This window comes from Palaemon carinicauda, chromosome 11 (assembly GCF_036898095.1).
Source record: "Palaemon carinicauda isolate YSFRI2023 chromosome 11, ASM3689809v2, whole genome shotgun sequence".
NCBI lineage: Eukaryota > Metazoa > Arthropoda > Malacostraca > Decapoda > Palaemonidae > Palaemon > Palaemon carinicauda.
The window spans coordinates 90,355,711-90,368,189 of NC_090735.1; the positions used below are offsets into that span (position 1 = coordinate 90,355,711).

Below are 12,479 nucleotides of genomic sequence, written 5' to 3' on the forward strand. Positions count from 1 at the left end.
CCTGATACTGAGGAGGAAGAAATCGACGAGGGGTCGGTTACATCGGTTCAGGCCCCTGAACCTGTTCCCCCAACATCGTCTGCTATCCCAGATGATCTAGGAAGGACTCTCGCTTCCATCGTTGAAATGATTCAACAGATGCAGAAGAAGAACGATGAAAAGGAAGCTGCAATGAAGCTGGAGATGCGGAGACTTGCAGCATCACGTGGGCCCCAGAAGAAGCTCAACGTGAAGGATCTTCCTTTGTACTTGGATGCCAATCCTTGGAGGTATGCCGAGCACATGCCTATGACAACTGGGAAGATTGTCATATCGGAGAAGTTGGGTTCAATTCCCTTTGAAGAAGTGGAATTCTGGCCCAACAAGGAGTCTTACCCGGACTGCTATGTCCATCTTAGGAAGGAGCCAGCCTCAAAAGAAGAGACAGAGCCGAAGGAGGTCATAGTTTTTTACCATAGTAAGGCACAGACCTTACTGACGAGCTCAATGAAAGAGAGGGGCTTCACAAACTCAAAGGTACCAGCTTTGAGTAAGAAGCATCCTTCCTTTGTGGCTTCTGCTACCAAAGCCTTTCCCTTTATGGAGAAGGGATTTAAGGCTGCCTTGAAGGTGGTTGAGGAAGGGAAACCATGTCCCTCCTTGGAGGAATGTAAGCCACTGTCCCTGACCTTACCCATAGACCAGAAATACTGGAAGGACTTCCATCTTACCTTCTCAGTCGGGAAGTTGGAGGCCGATATTGCCGGACGTCAGTTCGGTGAAGACCTTCCAAAGCTGTCAGATTTTCTCTTGCGCAGGGAGCAAGAGACAAAAGAGAGACTTGCTGCATCGATGTCATTACAAACGACTCTGGAAACGATGGCAATTGACCCCAAAATCCAAGATATGTTTATGGTAGTGGCCAAAACCCATCTGGCCACAGTAACAAAGGACCACTATAGTTTCATCAAAGCGAGGAGAGATTGTAGAGAGTTCATGTTTGCCTCTGCTGCAGTGAGGCACGAACCGAGGAAACTGATCTCCTCTTGCACATGGGGTAAGGAACTCTTCCCTAACGAAGTGGTCAAAGAGGTAGTGGATAAGGCCGCCACAGAAAATAGAAACCTTCTCCAGAAGTGGGGCCTAACTCTTAAAAGAAAGTCTTCCCCGGATGAGGGTCCCCAACCTAAAAGGAAGACTAAGAAACCTAGGCTATCCTCTCGGCCAGCCAAACCTTATAGATAGCAGCAGCAACAACTTCCCGTGACCACAGTGGCTCAGATGGTGGCACAAACCCCAAACACGTACCAGTTGGTACCTCAAGCCGTCACAACTCAGTCACCGGCGTTCAACCCAGCATTTGAAAGGCAGACAACTACCTTTCGCCCAAGAGCTAGAGGAACAGCCAGAGGTTCATCTAGACGCCCTTCAAGAGGAAGGGGGTTCAGGGGAGGATGCGGTCAAGGAGGCAAGGCCTCAGGTCAGCAACAGCAGAAGTGAAATGCTTCCAGTAGGAGAGAGACTTCATCTTTTTCGGGATCGCTGAACTTTCGATCCCTGGGCCCACAGCCTAATCAAGAATGGACTGGGTTGGAGATGGTACAGCACTCCACCTCCGTTCCCACAATTATTCCTACACTCTACCCCCGTTCTGGATGAATATATTCGAGAACTCTTGGAGAAAAAAGTAATTCGAAGAGTAAAGTTCATCAACTTCCAAGGAAGGCTGTTTTGTGTTCCAAAGAAGGACTCAGAAAAACTCAGAGTCATTCTGGACTTGTCGCCACTCAATAAGTTCATAGTAAACTACAAGTTCAGGATGTTGACGCTTCAACATATAAGGACCCTACTACCCAAACGGGCATTCACCGTCTCTATAGACTTGTCAGACGCTTATTGGCATATTCCAATCAGTCATCACCTCTCCTCCTACCTAGGGTTCAAACTACAACGAAGACTCTGTGCCTTCAGAGCCATGCCATTCGGGCTAAACATAGCCCCAAGGATTTTCACGAAGCTTGCGAACGCAGCTCTCCAGCAATTACGCCTAAAGGGAATCCAAGTAGTGGCCTACTTGGACGACTGGCTGGTGTGGGCAGCATCCAGGACAGAATGCATGCAAGCTTCACAACAGGTGATCCAGTTCCTGGAACATCTAGGATTCAAGATCAACAGAAAAAAGTCTCAACTTTCTCCATCTCAAAAGTTTCAATGGTTGAGAATCCACAGGGACTTACTGTCACACCAACTTTCCATCCCTGTAAAGAAGAGGAAAGAAATAGCAGGTTCTGTCAAGAGACTACTAGAATCCAAAAGGATATCAAGACACGAACAGGAGAGAGTGCTGGGCTCTCTTCAGTTTGCCTCAGTAACAGACACGGTGCTAAGAGCACAGCTAAAGGATGCAACCGGAGTTTGGAGAAAATATGCATCAAACGCACAAAGAGATCTGATAAGACCATAGACTCCTTTAAGGAAGGACTGGAACGTCCCCTGCTCGGGGTTTTTAAACTTGAGTCTGAAAGATTAACTTGAGTCTGGACTAAAATGACTTCTAGAAGGGCTAGAAACACGTTCTCTGGATCAAAATGGGGGTTTTTGAGGATGGTGAGTTCAATAGTAACATTTTCAACACCACCTGGGGTCATCTTCATGGTCTAAAGGTCATTTATCTAGGTAAAATTTGTGAATTTTGGTCATTTTTGCTCGTTTTTTGTGTGTAACTCATAAATGGTGAGAGATAGCTGATTATAATATGAGGCAAGTCTGCAGAGCTGTCCGAATTTAATATATATTGTCATATATCATCCTTCAAGAAAGGACTGGAACGTCCCCTGATCGGGGTTTTTAACTTGAGTCTGAAGGATTAACTTGAGTCCTGGACTAAAATTACTTCTAAGAAGGGCTAGAAACATGTTCTCTGAGTCAAAATGGGAGTTTTTGAGGACGGTGAGTTCAATAGTGACATTTTCAACACCACCTGGGGTCATCTTCATCATCTTCAAGGTCAAAAGGTCATATTTCAAGGTCAAAATAGTGAATTTTGGTCATTTTTACTCGTTTTTGTGTGTAACTCATAGATGGTGAGGGATGGCTGATTATAATAAGAGGCAAGTCTGTAGTTCTGTCCAAATTTAATATATATTGTCAAATATTGTATTACTCAAACATTCCAAACAAGCCCTAAAACAATGAAACACTAAAATAAGAAATAAAGAGCGGTATTTCTCATCACAACAAAACTCAAAGACATTAACATTTGATTAGATGAACATCGCTAGATGGAGAGCTTTTCTTGCCTCCTGAGGCATCTCACAGCCTTTTCTTTGTCACTTACATTGAGAACCTGAGCTTTCCTGGCTTGTGTACTCATAGGTGTTTACCTGTTCAGTTTTGGATCTAATCTGGGACCATTTTGAGAGCAAGCTGTTCTTTTGCAAAGGAAAAAGTCGTTTAGGCACCTCAATGCCGTCTCTCTCAACTCTATTCAAGAATAGGAATCCAAAAGGTGAGTTGACTTGTTGTAGATGAAAGAACTGCTTGACAGTTTGTCCAGTAGTGTCAGTTCTTGATAGGTAGAGATCTTTCTGGTCTTTTATGATGTTAAAACCAGGAAAATAGGAGCTAATTTTGGCGCGAAATTGGTCGAAATCTCGGATTTTGTCTGCAGCCTCAGCAGCTGCATGCACCTTTTTAGCTCTTGATTGTGATGTAGAAGATGATGTTGGGCGTGGGGCTGAGGTAACCTGCTTCAAAGCTGATTTTGGTATTCCAGGAAATATTGATGGAGGTTGTTTGGGTCGCTTGCCACCCTTAACTGACACCCATTCACAATTGAAATGTGTCTCACAAATATATATCTTCTTCAAGCGTCTCAAGCTTTCTTTCTCATTCGGCATTGCCAATATCCATCTCTCCCTCTCCTCAGGATCTTTTGGGAAGGATATGACTTTTACATAAGGTGTCCCATCATAGTTCCCTTTACAACCAAAGCAGCTACAGTGACGTGGCATATTGTGAGATCACCAGAAGGACTGTTTCTATAACAAAAACAGAAACAAAACACATTAGTCAGTGAGATTTGAACAGAAAATGGGATTTGCATAGAAAACGAGATAAAAACAGGAAAAGTTGTGGGAGCAAAATGATCTTAAAATTTGAAAATACATAACATATGTCAATTTAAAAAAAATCAGGCATGAAGTCCTGACGTTCCAGTCCTTCCTTAAAGGAGTCTATGGATAAGACCAATACTGACTCGTATATGAACGCTTCTCAAGCCGTGGTCCAAAGCCAAACAACTGAAGAAATTGGTATTTCTTCAGCCACCTCCCTCCTCAATGACTATTCATACAGACGCTTCGAAGGAAGGATGGGGAGGTCATTCTCACCAGAAGAAAGTCCAAGGAACTTGGTCCAACCTATTCAAGAAGTTTCATATAAAATTTCTGGAAGCCATGGCAGTACTTCTTACATTGAAGAAAGTTTCTCCTCGCCATTCGATCCACATAAGATTGGTACTAGACAGCGAGGTGATAGCGAGATGCCTGAATCGACAAGGGTCCGGGTCACCTCAAATCAACCAAGTGATGTTGGCCATCTTCCGGCTAGCGGAAAAGAAGAGATGGCACTTGTCAGCAGTTCACCTTCAAGGGGTCCGCAATGTAACGGCGGACGCTCTATCCAGGCTCACGCCGATAGAGTCAGAATGGTCCCTGGACGCAGGATCATTCTCTTTCATCTCGAGTCAAGTCCCGGAACTGCAGATAGACCTCTTTGCAACAAAGGACAACAAGAAGTTACATCATTAAGTGTCCCCGTACGAGGATCCTTTAGCGGAAGCAGTGGACGCTATGTCCCTCAACTGGAACAGATGGTCCAGGATTTACCTGTTCCCTCTGCACAGCCTTCTACTGAGGGTCCTCGACAAACTGAGATCTTTCAAGGGGAAAGCGACAATAGTGGCTCACAAGTGGCCGAACAGCGTTTGGTTCCCTCTGGCATTAGAACTACAGCTGAAGTTTCTGCCACTACCGGATCCAGTTTTGACTCGGCAAGTTCAGAAGTCGACTGTCTTCGCTTCATCACAGAAAACACGGAACCTGTAGCTCATGATTTTCTCTCCCTAGCGGTGAGAACAAGGTTCGGGATATCAAGAGACAGTATAGACTTTTTAGAGGAATATAAGTCCAAATCTACCAGAAGACAATATGAGTCATCATGGAGGAAGTGGGTGTCCTTTGTCAAGGCGAAGAATCCACAAAAGATCTCGACAGACTTCTGTTTATCATTCTTCATCCACCTCCATGGTCAAGGTTTAGCATCCAACACAATATCAACGTGTAAGTCCGCCTTGACAAGACCTATTCCATGTGCCTTCCTGGTCGACCTCTCTAATGACATTTTTAACAAAATTCCGCAGGCCTGATTCTGTCAAAAACCAAAGCCGGAGACTTGCCGGCAAGGTGGGAGACAGAAAAACCCTAGTCAAGCCGGAGTAACTATTCTATGGCAAGACCAGAAAGGGTTGCCGCCTGCGGCGGCACTCAGAGGGAAAGAGGGATTACCCATGACTCTCCAGGGAGACAAGTATCGATTTATATAATTCTAGGAGATATACTATCTCCCTTAGAATCGATAAAATGATACGCATAATTCTAAGATATATACTATCTCCCTTAGAATCGATAAAATGATACGCAAGGGTAAACGGGGAAATGTCTGAAAGTATACTACATCGCTTAGGTTAGGTAACCTAGGCAAGACGAGATCTCGGTTACCTAAATCACCATAACTCTAATGTAAACAATCGACAAAGGAAGAGGAAAATTATGCTTACCATAAATGTCTTTACAAGTATAATTATGCCTAAATAGCTTTCATAATTTATTAATGCTATTTCAACCGGGAAAGTCATTCTAATAGCTAATTAACACGTACCTAACGAACAACAGCGCCCATGGGGCCTCCGGTAACAGGCCTAGCTCCTAAGCACAATAAATTACTCTAAGACTCCCCAAAGGGAAGGGAACTGAAAGTTCTCTTTGAGGAGTCATCTCTGGAACTGTTGGATACCAGAGTCCATCTTAGGCGCCGGAATTTTTGGGATCTTGAGTTACCCGGGAGTGCCATTTCCCTCTTTCCCCAGTGGTCGCGCTGTAATGTGTTTGTGGGGAGGGGAATGGGGCGACGGAGACCTGGGGAAAAGACTCTGCCCTTCCTAGGAGAGAAGACCGATGGTCTGGGGCCGAACACCTACCTTTCCGTTCCTGTTCCTTGTTCTTGTGGACACCTACCTGTTTCTCCGTCTGATGGCGAGACTTCCTGGAAGTCGCAAGAGGATGATGGGTATCGACCTCTATCTGTGCCTGCCAAGGTAGTGGAGAATTCCCATACATTGGCAAGCGCCTACGCATCAGAGAACGCTGTCTAACCTGTGACAGTTAATGGGGAGAGCTCGGTCGGGGGGAGTAGGCGCATGTTTGCGTGTTGGCAAGCACTAGCAAGCTGGCTAATGTTGCCGAGTTGGTAAATGTTGGGGAGATCATTGACACGTAGGCGACGATTAACGATGGAAATGTCCTGTCCGATGACCCGTTGATGTGCATGAACGCTGACATTTGGGTGACTGTTGCCCTGGAGAGTGTTGGCAAGAATCAACGGCGGAAACTTCAGGATATTTCCTTGAGGTTTGGCGAGGGGCAGCGGTCGCGCATCCAAGCGAGTGATAATCAAAAGCAACGCATTGTTTGGGAGAACGGTGCTTGGTACGAGCTTGCCGCGCTGGTGAGCGACGCGGTGGTCGTCGATGGTCAGAAGGCGCGTGTCGAACAGGATCACCTGGACGAACCAGAGAAACGCGCGCAGGTGAATGGCGCGCAGATGAATGGTGCGCGGGTGAAAGGCGTGCAGGCAAATGGTGTGTAGGAGAATTGCGCGCGGGCGATTGGCATGCGTGAGGTTGGCGTGCGGGTGGTCAGCGTGCGGGTGACTGGCACGTAAGCAATCAGCGCGCATGCAAATGGCAAGATGGAGAATGACAAGCAGTAAGAAGCTGGGAACCAGGAGACAGGACAAGAGACAGACGAGCAGGTGGGAAGTCTCGGGTCGGCGAGTCGAAGATTGGCGCTTAACAGGAAGTCAAGCTGGTGAGATGAAAGATCCTTCAGAAGGACGAACATTCTCCATAGGGGATCGCACCTCAGGCGGAGATTCCAGAACCAAAATTCGTGGACTTGGCGAAGGTCAAGAGCCAGATGATGTCGGACGAGGAGGCTCCTCTGAGGGCTGCAATGACGAGGCTGAAGAGCCAAAGAGGCGTTTCTTCACAAATGGCGAAGGAGCACTTCTGAGGCGAAGAGGAGCCCGAGCAGGTCGGGAATGATGCCCATGGTGACGCCCTCTAGGGGCCGGGGTATCAGCAAGCTGACCTTCAGCAGCAGTCCTCTAAAGAGGAGTTTCTATGAGCCGGGAGAAACACTCGCAAGAGAGACACACCTAGGACTATGCTTCCCACTCGGAGGATGTTCGGCAGGGTGAGAGGCGCAATCTTCGGTAACGGCAGACGAGTTAGAAGAGGCAGGAACGTCGGCAGGATGGGAAGCAGACGACACCTCTGATACCACAATGTCGCCAAGAGCCAGAGGATAGAGCTCTAACATTGACAAACACTTGCATGCTAGCGCCACAGTGAAGAAGCTGCAGCAGGGCCTCCTTGGAGTGGGAACCCAGTAACCCCAAGGATGACAAAACCTGTAGAAGAGGAAAAAGAATCATGGGCCACCCCGAGGGGAGAGGCGGGGCCATTTCGCTAGGGGAAGCAACACCATCTTCCGAGGACTGAGGTAGTCCAGGGGTTAAGCGGCATGCGCTACTACTCGACGGTCCCTCGGAGGAGACCAAACGAGCAGGAGCTTTGGAGAAAGGTCAGGAAGCGGAAGAAGCAGCCTTGGGTTTCTTCTGCTTTGAAGAAACCTTTGATTGAGAAGAGTCCCGCTTAGACTTTTTACTTCGTCATCACCCAAACCTTGCCCACTCTGAGGCAGACCACTCGGCACATTTATTATCCACATCACACCATTGACCTCTGCAGGTAGGGCAAAGGGTGTAAGGATCAGTGTCATCGGCGGACATGAAGGTATCACAGGAGCAACCTTCAGGACAAGGAGTAGGTATGTATGGCCGGCAGAAGTCAACAGACACACACTGAAAAGAGAAAGCAACATAGCATCAATGGCAGTTCAAATATTTGTGAAGATGAAGAGTGGCAACGACCATTCACTGTTAAGGCCAAAAGCAAAGTGAGCTCAATCACAAATGTGTGAGTGGGAAGGGTAGCAAACTATCCCCCCTACCTTCCCGCTAACTAGTGGGATGGGTACTTAATCCTTGCTAAATTTTAATGACTTGTCCTTTCAGATTCGCCGAAAGTAATACCCCTAATAAATAGTGTAGGTTTGTATATCAGTTACGGAACAACTTTGATGTTAGTGTTGGATTACACCACGGGTCAGCATTAAACCCAACTTTATTTGTGGTGGTCTTGAATGTGTTAAGTGAAGATATCAGAAATTAAGAGTTGCGAGAGTTGCTATAAGCAGATGACTTTGTGATTACTGCTAAAAATGAGGAAGACTTACAGAGAAGGGTTGTAGAGTGGCAACAGACTTTGGAGATGGATACCATGACCATAAATGTGGATAAGACTCAAGCTGTGGTGAACAGTAAGGAAGGTAGGGGCAGAATAGACATATATAAAAGTAGAGGCTCAGTTATAAAACAGAAGGAAGAATTTAGATAATTGGGATCTACCATAAGTCAGGAGGGAGGATGTGAGGCTGAAGTTGAGAATAGGATAAAAGCAGCCCGGGCGAAGTGAAGGGAGTTAGCAGGAGCAGTATGTGACAAGAAAATGCCAATCAAGCTAAAGGTCAAGATCTATAGCACAGTAATAAGACAAGTGCTAATATAGGGATCGGAATCATGGGCTCTAAAGCAAAGAGAGGAAGCAAAGCTCGAGAGAACAGAAATGAGACAGCTGAGGTTGATCATGGAAATATCACTGCTTGAAAGATTGAAAAATGATAATATAAGAAAAATGGCAGGTATAGTTAAAATTTCAGAGGTGATAAGAGTGTCACGACTGAGATGATGTAGGCACTTGTAGAGGATGAATGGTAAGGATAAAGTGAAGAGGGCTTGGGAGGAATCTGTGGAGATCAAAAGACAGAGAATTAGATGGCAAGATAAGGTGAAGGACGATGTGGAGAGAAGAGGTTTGGTGGAAAAAAAGGCATTGGAGAGGGCCCATCAGGCAACTGACACCTTTATTATTATTATTATTATTATTATTATTATTATGTTGTTGTTGTTGTTGTTGTTGTTATTACTTGTTAAGTTACAATCCTAGTTGGAAAAGCAGGATGCTATAAGCCCAAGAGTTCCCACAGGGAAAATAGCCCAATGAGGAAAGAAGATAAGGAAATAAACTACTGTACAAGATAAATCTTTCATATAAAAACTGTAAAAACTTCAAAATAACAAGAATAAGAGAAACAAGATAGAATAGTATGCCCTAGTGTACCCTCAAGCAAGTGATCTCTAACCCAAGACAGTGCACGACCATGGTACAGAGGCTATGGCACTACTCAAGACTAGAGAACAATGGTTTGATTTTGGAGTGTCCTTCTCCTAGAAGAGCTACTTACCATAGCTAAAGAGTCTCTTCTTCCCTTACCAAGAGGAAAGCAGCCACTGAACAATTACAATGCAGTAGTTAACCCCTTGCACGAAGAAGAATTGTTTAGTAATCTCAGTGTTGTCAAGTGTATGAGGAAAGAGGAGAACCTGTAAAGAATAGTCCAGACTATTCTGTGTATGTGTCGGCAAAGATGAAATAAGCCTTGACCAGAGAGAGGGATCCAATGTAGTACAGTCTGGCCAGTCAAAAGACCCAATAAATCTCTAGCGGTAGTATCTCATGGAGTGGCTGGTGCCTTGGCCAACCTACTACCTCTAAATTTAAGAATAAAGATGGAATGACTAGGTGATTTATGTATTCAAATCAAATTTTAGTAATCTGGGGGTAGAAAGATACTTTCATATTACAATTTTCCTTGCATGTAGAGAAATTATCTAATTAAAGGTGTAGCATGAAACGATCATAAATTCATCAATTTTGTTCATTATCTACAATAACTCTCACTCAACATACCTTAATAAGAAGATTAAGTGTATCTTCCACTTGTGCCAAAACTGAAGTGGAAGAAGCATAGCTTTTTAGGGCATCCAGATGGTTTAGCGTAACTAAGAGCAGGTCAAGTGGTTGGGGACACATTAGAACTTGATATTTCAAACCCATCAACATCAAATCAAAGAGCTGGAAGGATACCATATCATTACACTTAACAGCGTTTAAGACAATTTTGAGTACGTATATATTGTAATATATTAATTTCTATTTTTTTAATTAGTATTAACTAAGTTCTAGTCGATCAGAAAATTTAAATGAAAATTCTAGCAAATTTAAAGTTTCCTCCATCCTGACGCTTATACCTGTAGAGCAAAAATATTTCAAAGTGTAAAATGTTTTGCTGAATTATGTAAAATTTCTAAATTGAAATATATTAAAAAAATGCAAAGGGATAAGGTTTAATTTGAAGGTACTTTACAGTCGTTATCTTTAAAAAAAATCCATACAGAATTATGCCTATTTTAAAGGACTGCTCTTAAGATACTCCTGTGCTGTATTTATTAATAAATGTCTGAAATGTGAAATATTTTTTAAAAAATTTATATCTAAATACATTAATACTTATACAGTACTACTATACTAACATAATCTTTGTTTTGTATTAAATAAAGTATATTACAGTCTCTACTATGAGAAAGTAAGTCCATTTTAAACTTATCCCATGAACGAAATGAAAACAGACCTTGTCCATGCTTGGTGCATTAAGTCTCATTACAGAACCATGAGCCAGCTTGTCAAAGACAGTTCGAAGGGCAGAGCGACAGTAGAGGTCCTGAGGTTTGAAAAGCTCCTCTACAAAACGTCTGTTTAGCATAATACCTATGATATCATTTCGAACTGCAGTAAAAGAAAATCTGTATTAATACTAAATAGTGTACAGTACAGTAGTTTGATCAGGACCACTTATTAAATTTACGAAATCTTAGAATTAACTCAGGATTTATTCATAAATTATGGAATAAAATTGGAACATGAATAAATCAAAATAATATCATAAGAACCTATAAAAAGTAAAATGCTAAATATATAGCAATTTCTGATAGTGTTTATGATGTTTTATATTTCTATATAAAAGCATGAATTCTATTCATAAATTATCATTGAGTGGTTTTATCATTCACAATTAGAAAGAGACTACAAAAATCTTTAACACCTAGAGGAATTTTTAAACTAATAGACTCGAAAATGTGTTCAGATTGAGTTTTTATATGAGAATCATAAAAAAAAGTAGAGTGAAAACTCAGGTGCTACATATCAAAACATAATGTTTCCTTTTTCAGTGTGACATCTTTGATTAACAAGTTCCAGGGTGGCCTAATGCTACTTAAACTGGAACAAGAAAAATTCTTGTATTAACAATATATATACAGTACATTGACAAGATATGACAAGTTTGAAAGTAATTTGTAGTTTTCCTAATGATACAAACCTTGAGCTATTTATAGGGATTACACTTTCGGCAAAGCTGGAAGACTAGCCATAAGACTTTTAGCGAGGTGTAACTACCCCATCGCTAGCTATCAGGGGGTAGCCGACTACCCTGTTCACACACAAACACCAGTGTTGCCTCATCACTTTTGATTGCAGGCAGGACTTATCGGGGGACAAGTGATGGCAGGGTAATTTGTATAAATAGCTCAAGGTTTATATCGTTAGGAAAAATGCAAATTACTTTCAAATTTATCATTTGTTCCAACACTGAATACAAACCCTCTTGCTATTTATAAGAATGACTCACCCATTAGGAGGGTGGAAGTCTGAACCAACTGTCTGGTATTTGACCTGTGGCTTACCCGTATGTGCTCCACATGTAACGGGGAAACTCTGACACCTTGTTAAATTTGGGTCTTGACAATAAACTCAGGGACGAAACTGAGTGTTAACTCCCCCATCCCCTTGGATGGGCAACGCCGTAGGAGAGACCATAAAGCTTACTGACTCTCTTGGCCGAAGCCAAGGCAAGTAAGAAAACCATCTTTAAAGTGAGGTGGCGATCTGTTGCCTGTCGTAATGGTTCGTATGGAGCCCCCTTCAAGGTTTTGGAGAACACGAACCACGTTCCATGGAGGAGATCTAACTTACGACTGGGGGCAGGTAAGCTCGAAACTTTGTTTGAGGAGAGAGAATTCCAACGAAGAGGAAATATCAACTACTTTCAGTCTAAAGGTGAGGCTCAAGGCTAAGCAGTAGCCTTTCACTGCTGAGACCGAGAGATTGACTGATTGATTATTAGGTATTATCTGGCATC

General features: G+C 43.4%; 1 protein-coding gene across 1 annotated transcript in view; it reads right to left on the reverse strand.

Moving 5' to 3' along the window:
* Positions 1 to 12,479, reverse strand: part of LOC137649375 (protein OSCP1-like) — a 53,169-nt gene that overhangs the window by 23,747 nt on the left and 16,943 nt on the right. The window contains exons 4-6 of the mRNA XM_068382358.1: positions 10,914 to 11,068; positions 10,193 to 10,357; positions 8,006 to 8,184 (exon numbers count right to left, since the gene is read on the reverse strand). Coding sequence (XP_068238459.1) covers positions 8,006 to 8,184; positions 10,193 to 10,357; positions 10,914 to 11,068 — 499 coding nt within the window. The remainder of the gene's footprint in view (positions 1 to 8,005; positions 8,185 to 10,192; positions 10,358 to 10,913; positions 11,069 to 12,479) is intronic.